Source organism: Camarhynchus parvulus, chromosome 1 (assembly GCF_901933205.1).
Source record: "Camarhynchus parvulus chromosome 1, STF_HiC, whole genome shotgun sequence".
Lineage (NCBI taxonomy): Eukaryota > Metazoa > Chordata > Aves > Passeriformes > Thraupidae > Camarhynchus > Camarhynchus parvulus.
In genome coordinates this window covers 3,138,890-3,158,198 of record NC_044571.1, presented here as the reverse complement: position 1 = coordinate 3,158,198, position 19,309 = coordinate 3,138,890, and the positions used below count along the sequence as shown (strand labels likewise).

Genomic DNA, 19,309 nt, shown 5'->3' with positions numbered 1-19,309 from the left:
TCACCCCAGAGCTGCTGGTTCTGCAGCCCCATACTGGAATTCCTTTCTCTCCCAGGCACATCTTTGTTTCACTGTTATAACCCTGATTGTGAGACCTTTCTTTGTGCTGAGGGGAGATTTTACCCCTCTGTGAGCAGATTCACTGATATTTCCATCAGAGCCCATGGAAAACTGGGAATTAAAGGGAGACAATCCAGCTGCAGGGCTTGGTAAGAGTGTACTTGACCCTCACACACCAAATTGGGCATGGCCAAACTGATGTTGGGAGCTGCATTTTGGGAAAATGCTGAGTTCTTTTGAGAGGATTGAGACCTTTACAAATGTGTCTTCATGTGCCATGAAGTAGCAGTAATTTGCTTGGACTTCTTAAAACCGGCTTCCAAAAACTGCAGTGCAGATTCTTTTATTGTGACTGGTTTTTTTTGATTTGTAGCCTGGTTCTTTCTAGGGGAGAGTCTCCTTTTTACCTGGAAGGTTGGTGAGAAGAACAAAAACTCATTTCTCTGCTATCTTTTCTTTTAATAGCCACATCTGCAGACACTGTATGTACTCATACCAAGCACAAGAGAAAGGTGAATGGATCTCCAGTTTTCCAACAATTTACCCAAAGATTTTTGTACAGTTCAAGGGATGAAAGTCACCTTATTACCATAGCAGAGTGTGTCTCTAATCTCTTGGTCAGCCCAGAGCAGAGCTCTTGCTTTACCTCTCACACAGCAAGAAGGATTACAGATCTATTTACACAGGGAATATTGCAATGTGTTTCCTTCATATTTCATAGAATCCTGGAATGGTTTGGATTGGAAAAGAGCTTTAAGATCTTCTGATTCCAATCTCCTGCCATGGTAGGGACACCTCCCACTGTGCCAGGCTGCTCCAAGCCCCAGTGTCCAACCTGGCCTTGGGCACTGCCAGGGATCCAGGGATGGAATTCCATCCCAGCCCCTGCCCACCCTGCCCAGTAACAATTCCTCATTCCCAAAATCCCATCTAAACCTCAGTTTGAAGCCATTCCCTGTGTCCTGTCCCTCCATCCCTGTGTGACAAATCACTCTCAGCTGAACCCATGTAAAATGCATTTTAGGTGTTCAGGTGAGTACACACATACTGAGCATATTTCCAGTACATCCTTGAAAAGATGCAACAAGCAACAACTCTTCCATTTGGAATTTCATCTTCATTTAGGACTCAGTCTGATCTTTTTTTTTTTTTGCACAATCAAACTGAATCTTCAGGTCTGTCCAGGGTTGGTTTAAGCAGGCTTAGATCAGCATAGGTTGGATCCTTCGTCTCCAGTTTGGAGAGATCTCTAAAGAGGGAACTCTTGAGTCCTAAAGGTAGAAAGCACTCCAAGCAGAGTTTAAGGGTGTTCAGGAAGGAGTTTAAGCACAGCTGTAACTCTAAAGCATGTGCAAGCACCCTGCTTTGATCAAGACACTTCAGCACATGTTCAGTGTTAACACATGCTGGGGAGTTCTGCTGCTCTGTAGTTCCCAGATGCAGGCTGGAGGTAGGAGAATATTCCAGCTGAAAGGAGGCAGGACAAATTAGGGTGACAAGCTTCAGAGAGAAATTAGAGGGGAGCATTAGGTGACTTGTGTGGATTTTTTTTCCTGTTTTTATTCTCTTTGTTGACCAAGTTGTTCAAACTCACAGACCGTTGTCTCAGACAATAACGCAGAGTTGCCTAACAAAATGAAAACATTTTTTCTTTCTATTTAACCTTAAAAAAATCAGAAAAGAGAAAAATTACAGGAGTGTTTGTACTCTTTTTCTTTTGCAACTGGATGATGGTGATTTGATAACCCAATATTTTCCTTGCCTCACAGTACCAAAGCTCTGCTTGCAATTGGATCGGCCTCAGCGTAAGCACTCAGAAATCTGCCTGTGGGTATTAGTTTGAAAGTCAAATAAACTTCACTGGATTCTTTGGCACAGAATGTGTGCCAGCTTCAAATGGCAAAATCCTTACTGGGCTGTGGGCTCTGTAAAACTTATATAATAATAATAGAGCTCAGCAGTGCTCCTTATGCTTCCAAAATCCTTGTGTAAACCAAGAGGAGGTTTGTGTATATGGAGGTGGGATGGAGAAGAATCATTACTAAAAACTGCTTGTGAATGAATTTGTTAGATCCTCTCCTCTGGGGAGCTGGAACTGATACTTGCAACCTCTTGATATATTGGAGGAAAAACCAAAATATCAGGGGCTTAACTGGAGTGGAAGTCACCCAACTGAAACATTATACAATGCTTTGAAATTTCAAGAGAAAGGTTCTAATCTTTTGGCTCTCTTGCTCATTGTTTGGAGATGAAAAGGGAGGAAATCAACATCCCCATGAAATACAATTACTATAAATTGCTTTCTTTTCATACTGTTCATAATGAAAATAGGGAAGTTACCTAGTCTGCAGGAGCACTGTAATTTGGTGGATGTAGGCTTCAAGAGCACATTCAGCAGTGCAACACTGCATTTCTACATGAACCAACAAATGGAGAATATAAAATATTGCATAGCAATGGTGACTCCAGATTGCTCTGAAGCCCTGAAAAATAATCTTTACAGTGGAAGAATGGAGAGCTCTTTAAAGTGAACTTCAAAACCAAACTGATCTTGTGCAGGGAGTTGATCCTGAGTCCCAAAGATTGGATTTGACCATCTTGGAGCTCTTTCCCAACTTAGTGATTTTGTTTGTCACTGCTGCATCCAGGGAGTCCCAGCTCTGAGGTCCCCGTGGGACACCTGGAAATGGGAATTTCCTGGATCTGGCAGGGCCATTCCCATCAGCAGGGGAAGATGGATGAGCTTTTGCTCTGCCCTGCTTTGGCGGAGATGGAGCAGCACCTGCAAGACAAACCAGTGAGGGACTCTGTGTGCACCTCTGGAAAAATGCATTTCACCTTTCTTGGGTCGGGATAGGAGGGAAGAAGTGAACTGGGACTTTCTGCTGTCTTTGTGTGGAAAAACTGTGTGTTGAATGCCAGCAGTCATCACCAGCTACAGAACAAACCTCCCATTTCCTTTTTTTTTTTTCCTAAGGTTGGGAGAAGGCGGCATTGGGAGAGGGTGAGGTCATCTGCTTCCACTAAATAATGCTGCAATGAGCCATTCACTATTTCTTGTTCTTTTTGTTGTACCAGAGTCCCTGGTCAGAGGGCAGGACCTTACTACAGCTGGAATTATCTTCCAGACAACCTGTCCATGGTTGGGTGTTGTCATAGGGAGCAATGAGAAATTATAAACCTGTTAGAGCAGGACCAACATTTTAAAATTGTTTTTTTCAAAAAATGAATGAATTCTGACTCATTCTAATTTTTCCTTCCATTTTTACGGGTTGTATTTTCAAGCTTTTCGGGCTGAAAGCTCAGAATGTCTTGACACCAGGAATTGTATCTTTTATGAAAATGTAGAAAACTGTGAGGCTCCTAAGTGTGAAAGGGTTGTGCCAGCACCGGATCCTGAGTGGAATACCCTGGCTGGCACTGTGGAAGCACTTTGCCTTCCTTACATTTTTTATTTTTTAAAGTTCAGGTCTCTTATACAAAGGGACAGGGACAGTGTTTTGTTTGCACAGCTGGGAATTCTGGGGTGCCCCATGACTGCCAAGTGCTCTGAAAGGACAAATAAAAATATAACACTGAATAAAAAATGGCCATCACACTCTAACCAGGAAGGGACCTGCCAGTGAAACCATCTCATGTCCATTCATGGATAGAGCTGTGAATTAAGGGAAGAACGTGGAAGATTTAAGACTGTTTATGGCATTCAGGCATCTGCTTTTGAAGTTTTATGTCATTTTTGTGACTTCCTCTCCTCAGTAAGAAAGAGACATCAAAAAGAAATGATTGTCCCCAACCTATCTGCTTGTTCTCTAAGGAAAAAAAAGTGCTAAATCAGATAGGCTGGAAAGTGTCAATAGCTCAGGAATGTAGGAATGAGGTTAATGGACAAATATAGAAGTGGTGTAAGCAGGGCCAGACCTCATTAACATATTTGGAGTTACACCCATTTATACCCAGCCTGGCTTTGGCCCTGGATCAGCAATTCCCCAGTGACCAGCCTGCATCAAACCACTGCTGAATTTGGCCCATTTCATCTGACATCTGCATCCTGCCTCGAAGTGGCCTGTCACACTTACTGCACATCACATCACACCTGCCCGGGCGGCCGCGGGCAATTGACTTTTTTGTTTAAAAAAAACAACAGTAAAAAAAACCAAAAAAAAATTTAAAAAAAAAATTCAGTCACATATCATCAAGAAAAACAACATTGTTTTAGGACTCTTATCTCTTCACTCCCAAATATCCTGTTTCTTCGAGCTGCGGTGGCCAGGACCAATAGAAACCTCTTCCTGCCATTGGCTGACTTCATTTCCCAGAGTTAGCACAATCTCATCCGCTCTAAACAACCTCATCAAAACTTCTTTCTGGTCAGAGCGAAGCAATAATTATTATTAGCAATTATTAGCGATCAATAATCTTGATCACATTATGGCAAGCACTATTAAGGTAAGGAGGGGGTACCTTTTTTTGGTTGGAATTTTTTTCTCACTGCCGTGTTCTTTGGTTTCCTTTATCAACCTAGATAAGTTAGAATTGGGCAACACCCCCACTGCCACAATAGAGGACAACAAGATTTCCTTTGTACTGCCTAGTAAATTTCCTTTTTCCTACTCCAACCATCCGCAAGGCTTAAAAACTTCAAACTCGGAAAAAAAATTGGGTTTTTTAAATTCACTGTTCAGTGGTGTGGATTGCATAGACGAAGCCCTTTTGTGAGAGCTTCTGAAATTTCTTGTAGGTATCCCTCGGACAACTTGGATGTGTTTGTGGACTGCCATGAGGGGAGAGGGTGTGCGCTGCAAGGAAAAACCGGGCTCCTAAAGGGCACTAAACTTTTGGATACTTTGAAATGTTTCTCTTGCGGATGGGCACTCAAATGGGAAGGAGAGGCACCAGCTCTTGTTTCTCTCTCTCATGCAGGTGTTAATTATGTGCTTTTCTAGAAACTCTTAAACTCGGGACTTTTCTGAATGTTATTTGAACGGTGGTGGGAAGATCTCCCTGGCGTGTTCTTTTTTTATTGTTTTAATGTTTTGGACAATAAAAATCTCCTCTTGGTGCATAACTTGATCTTGGTGCATGGTTTGTTGGCTTTGGGTTTTGGTTTTTTTTTAAGAATGGCTTTGCTGAGTTTTTTTGGACTGTGTCGCTTAGAAAGTTGAATAAATCTGTCTGTCTGTCTAGTTTTTGTTTCTCTGGACAGCAGTTACCAATAGAGCAATAACTGTGATTAATTGCAGAATGTAACGGTAATTAAGCGATTTGTGATAGTGAAACTAATTTTACCTAAAGAGCACGGACAGGGAGGACTCGGCTGTGTTGTTTTATCGGGTTTGGGATCAAGGTATTGTCGGATTCAGGACTGAGGTATTTGTTTTCTTCATGGCATTGTCTGTTTCTGTACTTTTCTAATTATCTCAGAGATTTAATGAGGGGTATGGAATAGCCTTGCTGTTGGATAAGTAGGGCTGCAGTTGGATTTTTCAGTAAATTCTGCTCCAGTGTTTACAATTCAGAGATCATTTGATGCTTTTTGTTATGGTTTTGGGAAGCTGAAAGTAGTGCCCGAGGGCAGTGTGATTGAAAAGTCGAATGAACCTTTTGGTTTTGTAATCACTGATGTTTTCATGGGGCTGTCAATAGAGAGACATAGATCTGACTCTCCTCTGCATTGCTGGCCAGCATCTGTTAAATGCTAAGCAGCTCCTGAAACTGAATTCCCTTTGGTTTTGCCATGCATTTCAGAGCATGCAGGACATGACAGGCACTTAATGAAAATCTTGAGTTTCAGGGAGTCAAGTTTTGGCTAAAAGGAGGGTTGTGTACTGAGGTTTTAATGATGGGTTTGCTTCTATTAATCAGAATATTGATGCAAAATTTATTTTCAAAAATAATGGCACCCACGAGATTGGATGCTGTTTGCATTTTTGATAACTCCTATTATTTATTTCCTTTATGTTTCGTATTGACTGAATTTTAACAGGCTAGAAGATTGTTAAATGATACCTAATTGTTGTTATTTAACCTCCACCTTACACTTAGAGAACTGTTTTATACAGCCTGGTAATGCAATGTACTCAGCAAAATGGGAAAATGTACAATTCTCTCTCCTCGTCTGGAGTGGGAATCTTGCAGGAGGTCTCAGACAACCCAAAATGTGGAGGATTTTGCTGCCCAGGCTGCTGGGAAGGCCTTACATGCTGTAGCAAGAATTAAAATTTTATTTATGCAAGTGTAAAATGTGAAATGACTGGAAAGAAATGACAGGTGCTTTGTATTCGAGGTGCAGGAAATGTGCTCTGACATGAGGCTGCGACGGTCCAAAGATTTTCAATTCCTCTTCTATGGGGAGTGGATAAAGAAACCTTTTAACTGAAGGGTTTCTGAAATAAAGACATTCCCTTTGAAGGCCAGGCAGGTGTTTGTTTAGCTTTTGCTAAACTGTTACACACATATATATATTTAATCGTATAAATATTGAATATAATGGCTTGTGTTGTCTGCTGGCAGTGGGTAGCCCAGCTCTCCCAGTGTGGAGAGCCTCATGTGGAAATTCACTGACTTCCTTGGGGAAGCTGTGGAGTCACTAAATTTCAGAATTAGGATGGGAACCGTTCTGTATTTGTTCACAACAGGGCAGAGACTTCTCGGAACCTGCAAAGGTGACTTTCCCGTCAGGGTGTCTGATTCATCCTTTCCCTCTCACCACCCTGCAGACGGGACACGGGCTCAGCAGGAACCCTGCTGCTGTCACTGGGGCTCACTGGGCTCTGGGTGGGCAAACCCTGCTGGGAGATTTTGGGGGCTGGGAGATTTTGGGGGCTGGGAGTGAGATTTTGGGCGCTCTGAGTTTTGGGTGCTGGGTTTGACATCCTGAGCGTGGTTTTCCCAGGGAGATCACTTTCTCCTCACCCCGTGCCCTCTTCCTGCTGCCCCCTGTTCCTTTTTCCCTGGGAAAGTGAAAAGGTGGAAGGTTTGTCCTGAAGAGGAGGAGGAGGATGATGAGGCAGCAGCTTTTTCCCAAGCTCTGACATGGATAAATAATATTAATCCTGACTTCCCCACTGGACCATCCTTGCCCAGGGCTCCGCAGGAACCCAGCTGGTTTCACTGGGGCTCACTGGGGTCTGGGCAGGCAAACCCTGCTGGGAGATTTTGGGTGCTGTGAGTTTTGGGGGGGCTGTGAGTTTTTGGGGGCTCTGAGATTTTGGGTGCTGTAAGTTTTTGGGTGCTGTGAGTGAATTTTTGGGTGCTGGGCTTGACATCCTGAGCGTGGTTTTCCCAGGGGATCACTCTCTCCTCCCCCCGTGCCCTCCTCCTGCTGCCCCCTGTTCCTTTTTCCCTGGGAAAGTGAAAAGGTGGAAGGTTTGTCCTGAAGAGGAGGAGGAGGAGGCAGCAGCTTTTTCCCAAGCTCTGACATGGATAAATAATATTAATCTGACTTCCCCACTGGACTATCCTTGCCCAGGCCAGGGATCTCTCCCTTGGATGGGGAAAGGTTGGTGCAAGAAGGAGCCTGCCCAGCCAGGATTTTGGGTTGATATTTCATATCCCAATACCTGGTGCACACTCAGCTAAGCTCCCTGGTATGGTTTTTTGGCATTTTGAAGGATGAAATGTGGTTTTTTCAAGTGGAAAAAGTCTCCTTGGAGTGAAGATTTCAGTGCTGACAGGTTTCCCTCTGGCTCAGGTGGTGTCTGACAGCTCTGCAGCGGCACAGCAGTGCAGAGCACTGAAGCTGAACATTATCAAATAAATGCAATTATTTATATTTATTAGTCACACTAATTACTGTAAATACAATTTTAGAACATATCTGAATTAGGCATCAGTCTTTTGTTTGTGTTTTGCCTTTTTTTAATAGAATGGAGCAAAAATTAGTTAAGAGTTACCTTGAGGTGTAGCAAAAATAGTTATCCTGGAGGTCATTCTGATGTTTTTTTCCCATTAAATAGAAAAATACAACTAGAATTCTAATTCCTTGTCATGTTCAAGCCTTGCTCTGTTTCTCTCTTCGCCTGCCAGTGCCATTATTCTTATTCTTAGAAAAACTCTTCAGTAAGTTGACTTTATAATGATTTATTGGTTATACTTGTGGATAATTCTTTTTTCTTTAACTTACACCTAAATATGCTCACATCCACTCTTCATTATTATTTGCTGAAGTGATGTTCATATGGAATCTGTGATTTCAGGGAGAAAAAGTCTGTGTGTTTGATAAAGGACAGGAGAATCTTTGTGGTTTCTGAGGCTTGAGGGTGTGGATGCACTGATTAAAGCAGAATATAGGAAGCAGGATTAATTTTTTTTTGGAGGAATCTTATTCTATACTTGTCTCTATACCACTAGTTTTTTCTCACTTTCTTTAGAAACTCCAAGTAGTCACTGAAATGCTTCTGAAAGATGGATATAGTTAAGAAATAAATCTGTTCTTGGTATATGGAAATGTTTAAGGCTTTGTTTAGAGGATTGCATCTGCACTGAGGCCAGCAGAGCTGACACAGTAATTTGTACTTTTGTTCCTTGCATTACAACAATTATAAAGATTATTATCTTCTTCTTTTTTTTTCCTCATCTCAGTTAGCAGCTGATCCAATGGCATATTTAACTTGTTTAGCTTCTTAACATATTTAACTTTGTTCACTTTACCAAAGCCTGTAGATCCTTCCGTTGGCTTTGGTGGTGTTGAACATTTAAACATTTAAATTTTGCTGAGCACACACCTGAGTGCTCTGGTGAACCAGAGACAGCAACAGAGCCTTAAAGCACTTACCCTGATCCTCCACTCCTTAATCCAAACTTCCACCAATTCCATGAAGGTTTTATCCCAATAAAGGCAGCGGAATCAGAGCTATAATTATTTCCAGGTAAAGCACTATTTCTGACTCAAATACAAATGTGCAATTTCAAGGCAGAAATGAACAGAAGTTATTCTGGGGGGATTTTTGTGTTGTTTTCTTTTGCTTTTAATCAGCAGTCATTTAACTCAGTTTGGTTTGTGTCTTCATATGCCAAAACCAAGTGAAATATAAGGATTTTGCTTTCTAGAATTAAGTCCCCGGGCAAGGAACAACAGCTGGAAAATGCATATGTTTGACTGTCTGAGCTTGTTGGTTTGTTTGTTTTTCCTGAACAAGAACTACATTATCCCTTAACAAAATGTTTTTCAGCAAGTTCCCTGTGTTACAAAAGGCCTTTCAGAAATAATGTTCAAAGAAACAAGTGCTCTTGGAGAATGACTTGCTGGAAGATAAACACAGAAGCAGTTTTGCAAAATATGAATGCCAAAAAAAAGATATTTATTTTCCAAGCAACGCTTTATAATTCAATAAAAATATATAATGCTGTTTACTCAGGAAGAAGTAGCCTTTGTAATGCAAGTTTCTAAATCAAGCCAAAAGAATTACTTAGAAAATTGGGAAAAAAAAAAAAAGAAAGAAAATTTTGTTTTGCATCCCTTGTATTATGAATTTTAGCAAAATAAGGGTGATACACTAGAAAATATCACAGTGCCAAACCTTGCCAGGGTAACTAATTCATTGACTGCAATGGGATTTTTATCATACATATCTTTGAAAACTTAATTTCTTTGGATAGGTAATTATACAGCCACCCTGCTGTCCTTGATATACATATATATATATGATATATATTTGTGTATTACAGAAGAAATTTTTGCTTTGAAAACATCACCAAAATAGGAAAACTTTGAAGCACTTATGTGGAAAAGGCATCAGTCCTTTCCTTAAGGAATGGATGTGTCTTTGTGGTTGGAGGGGTTGTTTTAAATGTTGTAACCACGCCTGCCTGAGGCTGGAGAATGCTGTGTCCCTCAATTTATTCCTGCTCCTTTAGAAGGATGTATAATCCTGTGAACAATTTGTAACTATGAACAGAGAGATTTTAGGAAATCTGGTGAGACTTGGCTTGCAAATATTACCTTTCTCCTTGAAATGGATCTTTAGGCGCTGGGTTACCAATTTTTATTATGCACAGAGAAAGATTGGACATTTCTGTCAGGAAGGGGATATTAGTGGTCAATAAATAAAATTCACCATGGTTTTTAATAACTGCTGTGCATAAACCAGCAATTACCTCGTCTGGTAATTATCATTATCCAGCTTGTTTCAAAGTAAAATGAATGAATTGACAATTATTTGTCGCAAGAATGTCATCGAACATTAAAAGTTAAAAAATAATGATGACTAATAGTGAATTTTTTTTTTTAAGGGCTAGGCTGAGGGACTCGGAGTGGCCAAGGGAAATGGTGTTTTGGGAGTAGTGAGTGGAAGGCATGCCTAGGATGTGATGTGTTCTCCTTGCAGGGCTGTTTGTTTGTGGGTGGGAAGTGGTGTCACCAGGCTGGCGTGACCTCGTCACCCTGAGAGAGGAGCTCACTTGCTTAGTCAAAGGTGTGTGCTGCCAACACATGACAGGGACTGGCTTTATGCAAATACCTGCAGGAAGGGGTGGATCCCAACTTTCGGGAAGTGACAGGGACTCTTTAAAGGTACCTGCCTGATTTAACAGGGGTGACAGAGGGGCAGACCAAGACACGGTGCCACAAGTGGAGAAAAAATCCCCCAGGAGACTGGAAATGCTTTGTTTGACAAATCCTTCATTGCAGCAAGGAGCAGCACGTTAATTCTACGTGGAAGGTTTTGCATAACTGCAGGAGGTTTTTTTTAAACTTCATTCTTCAGAGCTGAAAAACATCTTTTTTTAGACTCTCTGTTTATTACCTTGATAAACAGCAAAATGCTGCCACAGCAATTACCTTGATGATAAAGGGTCTGTAGACAGATACTTCCTGCATTCATTTCCTACCCAGATAAGCTGCCAAAATCAGGGACTACCAATACAGGAAATGCTTTCAATAGGAACTTCCTATCTGTTAATATCTAATTCACTGGAAAGATCTGAGTCCTTCTTGTTTCATATAAAGGTAATGCTCTACCTGATGCTTTTTAAATACTCAAGCCCCAGCACAATGCATCTGTTGCTGTAATAAATTTCAAACCAATGCTGTTATCCTGGACTATGAAATATCAGCGTTTTTTTCTGCAGGGGTAAGAAAAGTGCCCCTGCATTTTATAATAATTGGGAATCAGGATGCTTCAAAATCCACTGTCACTCTGTCAGGTGAAAAATAATCCTCCCTCAAACTCCTTATTGCCTGAATCCTTTGCTCACTCCTGTACATTTTAAGTAAAATACACATTTCAGTAGCACTTGAGGTGGACTTCTCCAACAAATAGCTCAGAGCATGTTCTGGAGGTCTTGGAGATTCATGGCCATTATTTACAATCCACAGTGCTCTACATACTCATCCAAAATGACTGAAACAGAAATTTTGCCTCACTGTGCTGGGAAGTAAAACCACGACTAACCTGTGTGTTTGAACCTCTGCTAAGGAAAAGAGAAAAGAGCAAAGGAAATAAAGACAGAAAACCTCCACTGCTAATCGTAACTTCAGGGTAATTTGTTTCAGGCACATGAACAGCAGGATGAATGAGGATTTATGAAACCTGGAGTGAAGCTGGCCAAAATGAAGTCAACAGTATGACTTGACTGGGGCCAGGCTTTCACTCAAGTTATTCAGGAGTTCGGCCCAAAATTTCTGTGTTGCTTTGCCAGTGATTCCGCTGGAGTCATTCCAGGTTTCTGCCACTGTGAATGAGACGGGTATTTTGGCCTTTCCCTGCAGAACTGAGAAGTCCTTTGCTGCTGTGGCTTCATTTATATCCCACCTTTTCATCTGGGATGAGCAGTCCCACATTCAGTTATCTCCTCAGGTTGCATAATTCGTGTTGTGCTCTGTACCTGGGATCTGAGGATCTGGTTGGGTTTATTGAGGCTGGGAATCTGAAGCTGGATTCACAGGCCTTTTCAGACACCATGGTGAGCACATCCCTTGGAGATTTCTTGGCTGTGGGACAGGAGGGCACCTGACCCAAAACCCCAGATATTACAGAGGGTTCTGCTGGGTGGAGGTTGATTATGACAAGTGGCTTTCCCAAGGCCATGGGTGAAGAAGCTTTAGGAAGTTGCCCCTTGGCTTTGGGCTCACAGGGGTGCTGGAGAAATGCACACTTTGTCCTGAAAACAATGTTCCTCAGATGTGGTTTAGTCAACTCTTATCTGCTCACATAAATTTTTATTATTGTTAATCTTTGGCGTACTCACAGCAGCTTTCCTCATGCGTCAGGTATTCCCTTGGAAGTGCTCAAAACTGTTGCTTTTTACTAATCAGAGCAGCTCACTAAAGTGGTGGCCAGAGACATTTTTCACATTATTTCCATGCAGGCATTACCTTTTAAAATATTTCCCCGCCATTTGTCATCGAGGCATCGTTACCTCTGCTGTTTTCATGGAATTCAGAATCCGATTGTTTAGTCTACGTAAAGGGGGGAAAACGAGGGGGGTCCTGTGCCTTTAATGTTGTTTATAACGGTTGGACAGAGCTTGTCAGGTGAAGGTTAATTGCTCTCCAGTTAAAGCAGTTCTCTGCACAGATGGGTTATCAGGGCTGAACACTCGTTACAAGATTAATCTCGTTTCCGACAAGACTTCCCTTTCCTCCAACTGATTTTTGCTCAGCCATTGGACCTGTCAGCAGCCGTTAGGAGAAGGGTGGGTTACCTCTGGGATATTAATGCCTGTGAGCAGCCAAACAATGCAGAGCGTGTGTCATATCGGTGGGGAACATCTTTAGGAGACAGCACATTTCGGAGCTCTTCTGAAGGTCGAGATTCATAAACAACAGAAACAATCAGGAGTGTTTGTGTTAACCCTCCTCGTGGACACAGTCTCGTAGGCTCCTTTTTCTGTGTCCCTCCTCATCTCTTTGGACTTGTTTTTTTTAGGTCCAAGGGTGTATTTTTGGTGAAAATTTTAGCCAGCAAAGCAGGCCTGGTGAGATGTGGAGCCCAAGATGCTTCTGTCTGGTCGACTGATGGACAAGACCTTCACTTTGTGCTTAAATGAGAGCAAATAAACCTCTCGTGGTGAGTGGTGACCACTCCCACCCCACTGGAGAATGGTGGCCACTCAAAAAACCTCAAACTTTGGGAGTTCTGTCTTGGTCTCTAAGCCAAGACAGTTTTTGGGGTTTTTTTATCAGGTTTAAATGAAAGGGGGAGGAAAGGGAGTATGACTTTCATTAGAATCTGTCTGTACTTAGCTGTGTAACTTAGGAGCCTCGTTTGAGTCATGGTCAGTGAGAGAAAAAGGGTGTCTATAGGATGACAAGGTCTTACTAACATTTTTCAGATACTCTCTGGAGGCATCTCTTTTTCTCCATAGCTGTAACATTGGGAAATAGAGGCTATTAATTGATGGAGCTAAGTTAGGTCCATCAATTAAACCATTAAACCTGTTGAATTTTCCTCTTTTTCCAAGCTGGAGCCATTCAGAGATGGATCCACTGGGCTGCAGAGGTATGAGATGGATGTAAAGTGTGAGGAGAACCAGGCACATCATGTTCTGAGCACAGTTTTGCCTTTCTAGCCAAGGCTGCAGCAGCTCTGCCCGTCCAGGCTCATCCTGAGCCTTTGCATGGACTGAGTTCAAGGAGGCTGAGGCACGAACACAAAAGTCTCGCTGGAGATTTTGGGTTTATTTCAGGAGATCTGATACAACCAAAATAACACAACTTGGCAGAAGGCTCTGGCTGCCAGCTCTCTGCCACGCAGCTTCAGTCAGTAAATTCTGAAACACTAAACAAATATTCAAGGCAACAAACAGGGTGGCTCTGATGTTTCCTTCGAGTTTCCTGTCCTGGCTTGGGATCAGCTCCATCCTGTCGATGGTGCTGAGTCTCTTCATTGACTTCTGTGAACTTTGAGTCGGGCTGGGTTGTCCCAGCCAAGAAATCCAGCTCTGTGGAGGGTCCTGGGCTGCATGGCATTCACTGGATGATTTATTTTCAGTTTGTTTTATAAACATGCAACAAAACTAATAAATTACATAAAAAACAAGTTTTGTTTAGAAAAAATCTATCTGCAAGTTTCTGACAATTCCCTAATTTTCTTTTTTAAATTTTCTTTTAATAATCAAGTACTTCAAGTACTTTAATAACGTTACTGCTGAATTCTTAGGGTTTCTCATACTAGCAAGATTAAAAATGCATTTTCCTTTGATTTGCAATCCATGGGGTTCAGGGAAATTTACTTGCTCCAGTTACAAAGCTGAAATGAAAGGTAGACAGGAATGTAACCTCTGGATGTCATCCTCTTCAGCACTGTGCATTCAGAGCCAAAGCAATTCAAGAGAATGAATTCCATTACTGGTTCTAATAAGATAGGAAAAGTGCATAGTAAATCTTTACAATGCCAACCAAATCACAGCTGCTTTATGCCAAAGGAGGCAAGTTTAGTAGAAAGTTTTTTAATGGGCCTGGTTGAATTAATTTTTAAAAGAAGAGAGTCCCTAAGAGGTTGTTAAATCTCTGCTTAGAGCCCTGAACAAGGATCTTGTTTTTCAAGATGCTGATCAAGAGTTCCTGCTGCCTGTGCTCAGTGAGAATTCAGGTGGTTTGGAAGAGGGAAGCTTACACACAATTAGGAATTGTTGTTGCGCCACTTACCTGATGTGAGAAAACCCCTCCTTGTCAATACCACCTTTCTAGAGAAAGGAAATTGAAAGTGGATTTTCCAAGGAAAGATCTTTTATCAGCAAAATAATGGAAACTTTACTGTGAGGGCAGCAAGGCTCTGGCACAGGGTGCCCAGAGCAGCTGGGGCTGCCCCTGGATCCCTGGCAGTGCCCAGGGCCAGGTTGGACACTGGGGCTGGAGCAGCCTGGGACAGTGGGAGGTGTCCCTGCCATGGCAGGGGTGGGATGGCATGAGCTTTGAGGTCCCTTCCAACCCAAACCATTCCACGATTGTGAGATGATTTGGTTTTCTCACTTAGAATGGGAAGCTTTAGATCCAGGCATTGAAAATGAACTAAAAACTCAAAAGCTGTTTGCTGGGCAAGTGGGTTGCAGATTTGGCAACTGCAACATCTTAAAAAAAAAATCATTTAAATAGATGTTGGAAATATTTTGAGCTAAAGCACAATCTGTGAAATGTGCTTTAAGTAAATTAATGACTTTAAACTCATTCTGTTTGAATTTTCTCTCTGCTGTGGTGCCCAGATCCTTTTCAGTCAGCACGAATGTGAAATCTTACAGAATCACAGAATTATTGAGGTTGGGCAGGGCCTCCAAAACAATCCAGTCCCAGCTGTGCCCCATGGGCACCTTGTCCCCAGCCCAGAGCACTCAGTGCCACCTCCAGGGCACACCTGCAGGGATGGGCACTGCAAAGCTCCCTGGGCAGCCCCTGCCAAGGCCTGAGCTCCCTTTCCATGGGCAAATTGCTGCTGCTGTCCCAGCTGAGCCTGCCCTGGCCCAGCCTGAGGCCGTTCCCTCTGCTCCTGTCCCTGTGCCCTGGGAGCAGAGCCCGACCCCCCCGGCTGTGCCCTCCTGGCAGGGACTTGTGCAGAGCCACAAGGGCCCCCTTATTTTCTGTCTTCAAATTTGCTTCTTTTTCTCCACACCTTCACCACATCCTTAATGTTACCTTTTAGAACCATTTTGAATGTAACCATTTTGAAATTCCACTTCAAATACATTTCTCTTCCGGGCTTAGGTCTTCATAAATCTGTTTTCCTCTTTTGTAGAATTTTTATTCGGCCTCTGTCCATCTCATTGCTTCTTGGAAGACGCAATTCTCACCAGCTCTCAGCATTTTTATTGGGAATCTTGTGATATTTAGCAACTAAGGGTCACTTTCTTGAATTACGTGAACATTTGAAATTTTCGGTGTTCACTGACAAAAGGCTCTACTTCTAAAAAATTTATCTTAAAAGCCAAGATACAGACCCAAACCACATTGGGTTTAAGTAATTTTTTTTTCCAAGGCCTGATTCAAAACTCTCTGGTCATGTTTCTGGTTTGTAAGCTGGGATTCAGATGTTTTCTTGTCATCAGGTTAAATCTTATTCCTGAAGGTGTCAAGAAATAAAACTGGCAGTTCAGCCTCTTGGAGAAATGTGTTTGCTGTGTAGCAGCTGCCAAAAGCTTCAGCTTATATTTTAAAAAATTGAAAATATTCAAATTTCACATCACAAAATTATGATTATACAGTCACAAGTAAAGAAAATGCATTTCTATTTGTATATTTGGAGAAATTTTCCCTCAAAATATTGCAATTTAGGGGGCTTTAAGGCTTTTATTACACCAGAGAGGATCCATTAAAGATGCTCCAGGTTGCTTGAGAAAGGTCAGCATTAAGTGGGGTGTCTGTGAGCCCCAAGGCATTGTTTTCCTTTTTTTCCCCTCCTAATTCTCTGTTTCTTCCCTTAGCAAAAATAAGAGAATTTCAGAAAGTTGAATAAGAAGCTGAGTAAAAATGTTGCAAAAAGTTTTCTATGAAAGTCTCAAGGTAGACGTAGAAAGCAGTGGGATGTTATATTGAAATTAGGGTGAAAAGAAAAAAATGTTAAATTTTCTGTTGGTAAAAATATTCAGGATTCACAATGACATGACCTTAAAAATAATGGAATTTAAAAATAATGTAAAAATATGTATATTGCTTGTCTTATCTGCCTACTAATTCACAAATATTTTACTGAAAATGAAAACCAACAGTGTTTTTAGCTGACTCCAGAATTTAGGTTCAGAGGAACCTAAGGTTCAGTAAGATCATGAAAGTTGGCAGCCACCATTGTTTAAAAGGAAGCTTGATAAATCCTCAGAATTAACTCTTTTGAAATCCTAGTTAAATAGGATTGGGATGATGCTGAAAACAAAATTTCTAAGCTTGATAAGGACACTAAAACTGGACTCTCAGAAAGAGGAATTTGATTTAAATTTTATTTTAAAATAATTTCCCCACTATTCCATGAACAACTGAAGCAACAATTATCAGTGCCAGTCAGTGCTGCTAAAAAAACCAAACCAAAGTGAAAGGTGGGAAAACAAAATCTGTTGAGGAAGTTCTTTGAGTCATGAAGTGTCCTAAGGAGGACAGAGTTTTCAATTTTTTTGGAAGATGTCAGCTTTGTGTTGGAGAGACCCTGTCAGACAAGAAAAGCAAAGTCACTATACTGTGAATTTTCATGGCAGCGAGCATAAATCTGTAATCTCCAGCGTCCCAGAGACCATTTACAGTCACCAGCCTTGTTTAAATGAATGAGAAGGTGGCCAAGAAAAGGAGAACAGAGGCCCAGACTTCCAAAAAAAAAAAAAAACGTCTGGATTTGCAAACAGAGAAGTGCTGTGCAAGATGTTGCCTCAGTTAGCCCTGGCGTTCCCAGATTCCCAAGTGCCATTCCCAGATTCCCTGGCTGGCTGTTGTGCTCCACACCTTCCCCCTGCTCCAGCCGCCAGCAGAACCCTCTGGCATCACAGGCTTCAGCCTGGTTTGCATCACTCGTGGTCTCTCCTTCACCAGGTTTCTTCAGTCTCATTTTGCACCACTTCATCTCTTCCTCTCTGTTCTTTTTCACTCAGATTGCAATTACTTTGCTTGATTTAATCCTCAGTTGCTCTCAGCTTCTAAACACACGTTTCTGAAGGGCAGGGATGGTTTTACGCTGTTTGTCTCTCTTGGGAGGGACTTTTCTCAAGGAATAGAGGGACAGGACACAGGGAATGGTTTTAAACTGACAGAGGGCAGGGCTGGATGGGATCTTGGCAATGAGGAATTGTTCCCTGGCAGGGTGGGCAGGGGCTGGGATGGAATTCCATCCCTGGATCCCTGGCAGTGCCCAGGGCCAGGTTGGACATTGGGGCTGGAGCAGCCTGGGACAGTGGGAGGTGTCCCTGCCATGGCAGGGGGGAGGAATTACATGATCTTTAAGATCCTTCCAACCTAAACCATTCCATAATTCTGTGATCTTCACACAACCACCTTACACCCCTTTCCAGCAGAAACCCAGTTCACCCAACTCATCAAATCCAGATCTTGTTGAAATGTTTCTAACAGTAGTTTGTTCATGTGGGAAAATCCCTCTGAATAATAAAAATAAGGGAGAGAAACAGTCCCAAATGTATCATCAGCAGCCTCTTGTTTAATCCTGCTTTTGCTAGATGGGACATTTTGGCTGTTTGAATTCCATGTGATGGGTGCTGGCTCTGGCAGAGGACTGGGAGAGAGAATTTTCAGTTGCATCCACAGATCCTTGCCGTGATGTGAAAAAATTCACTGTATTTTAAGAAACAGCTGGTTTATTTTCATGTCTTCATCTGAGACATTTTAATTGTGATTTTCAGAGCTTTTTTATTTCCCGTAGAATTGTCATTAATAGCCTTTAAAAGCTTTTCATCTCACTTGAAATGGGACATTATTCTGCTCAGCTGCTAAAATTGCATGGGCTGCCACCAAGCTCAGTTAATGCTGAAGTTGTTCTAGTGCTCTGAAAAGTATCTATTAATTAGATGCTCTTAGCTCTTATTTGCAAATAGTTCTATTTATGGCTCATATAAAAGATAAATTTGGAATGCAGATTTTTTAGCTACCAATTTTTAAAATGAACAGTGTGGTTTTTGTTGCAAGGAACAATGATTTCACTGACACTTAAAAAATTCTGAAAAACTTCGAAAAATATCCTGAGAGATGTTCCTAGAAATACAGGATCAGGAACTCTGGACTTTGATATAAATAAGAACTAATTTTTCAAATAACTGACTTAAAAATATTTTTGTACATGTTACTGTAGTGGTTTTTTGTTATATATTGGCAGTCACCAGTATAATATTTAATGTACTCAGCATACAAAACCTATCTGTAGAAAAAGTAGAATATAAGATGTGGCAGGAATTTAAAATGTTCCTAGAAAATGTTTTCTGCACAGTTGTATCTGAAGTCTGAAGCTTCAGAGGGTCATAAACAGCTTTAAAACACGTGGTCAGTGATGAAATACTCCACATGAGGAAACAAAAAATTTTACTGAAGCTTTAGATCTGTTTTCCATATTCTTACAAAAGAATTGCTTTCTAAAGATCTGTTTTAAATTTAAGTCTCCCTGGAAGTATCTTTAAGAAAGCTTTTGTATACTTAAAAGATGTTCTGAGGAATCAGAGTTCCCCTGATTGCGCCAGTGAAGTGTTTCTGTTAACTTTGATGGAGCAAAATGAATTTGCTAATTGTTCAGGTAAAATTGGTGTGTGAAATCCCCAACAATCTGTGTTTGGCTGGATGAAAAATTACGGTCTTGAGAAATGGATGCTTTGAACAGATGCTCAGTTCAGACACAGA

The 19,309-nt window shown here is 41.6% G+C and overlaps 1 protein-coding gene across 7 annotated transcripts in view; it reads left to right on the top strand.

The window, feature by feature from the left end:
- Positions 1–19,309, top strand: part of ERG (ETS transcription factor ERG) — a 147,598-nt gene that overhangs the window by 80,066 nt on the left and 48,223 nt on the right. Inside the window, exon 1 of one of the 7 annotated variants that reach the window (XM_030945601.1) lies at positions 4,155–4,506. The exons of 5 other annotated variants lie outside the window; for them this stretch is intronic. In XM_030945601.1, the coding sequence (XP_030801461.1) occupies positions 4,489–4,506 (18 nt within the window). In that variant the 5' untranslated portion in view covers positions 4,155–4,488. Of the gene's footprint in view, positions 1–4,154; positions 4,507–19,309 lie in introns of those variants that run through there. One more of the 7 variants, XM_030945582.1, reaches the window with a different exon arrangement.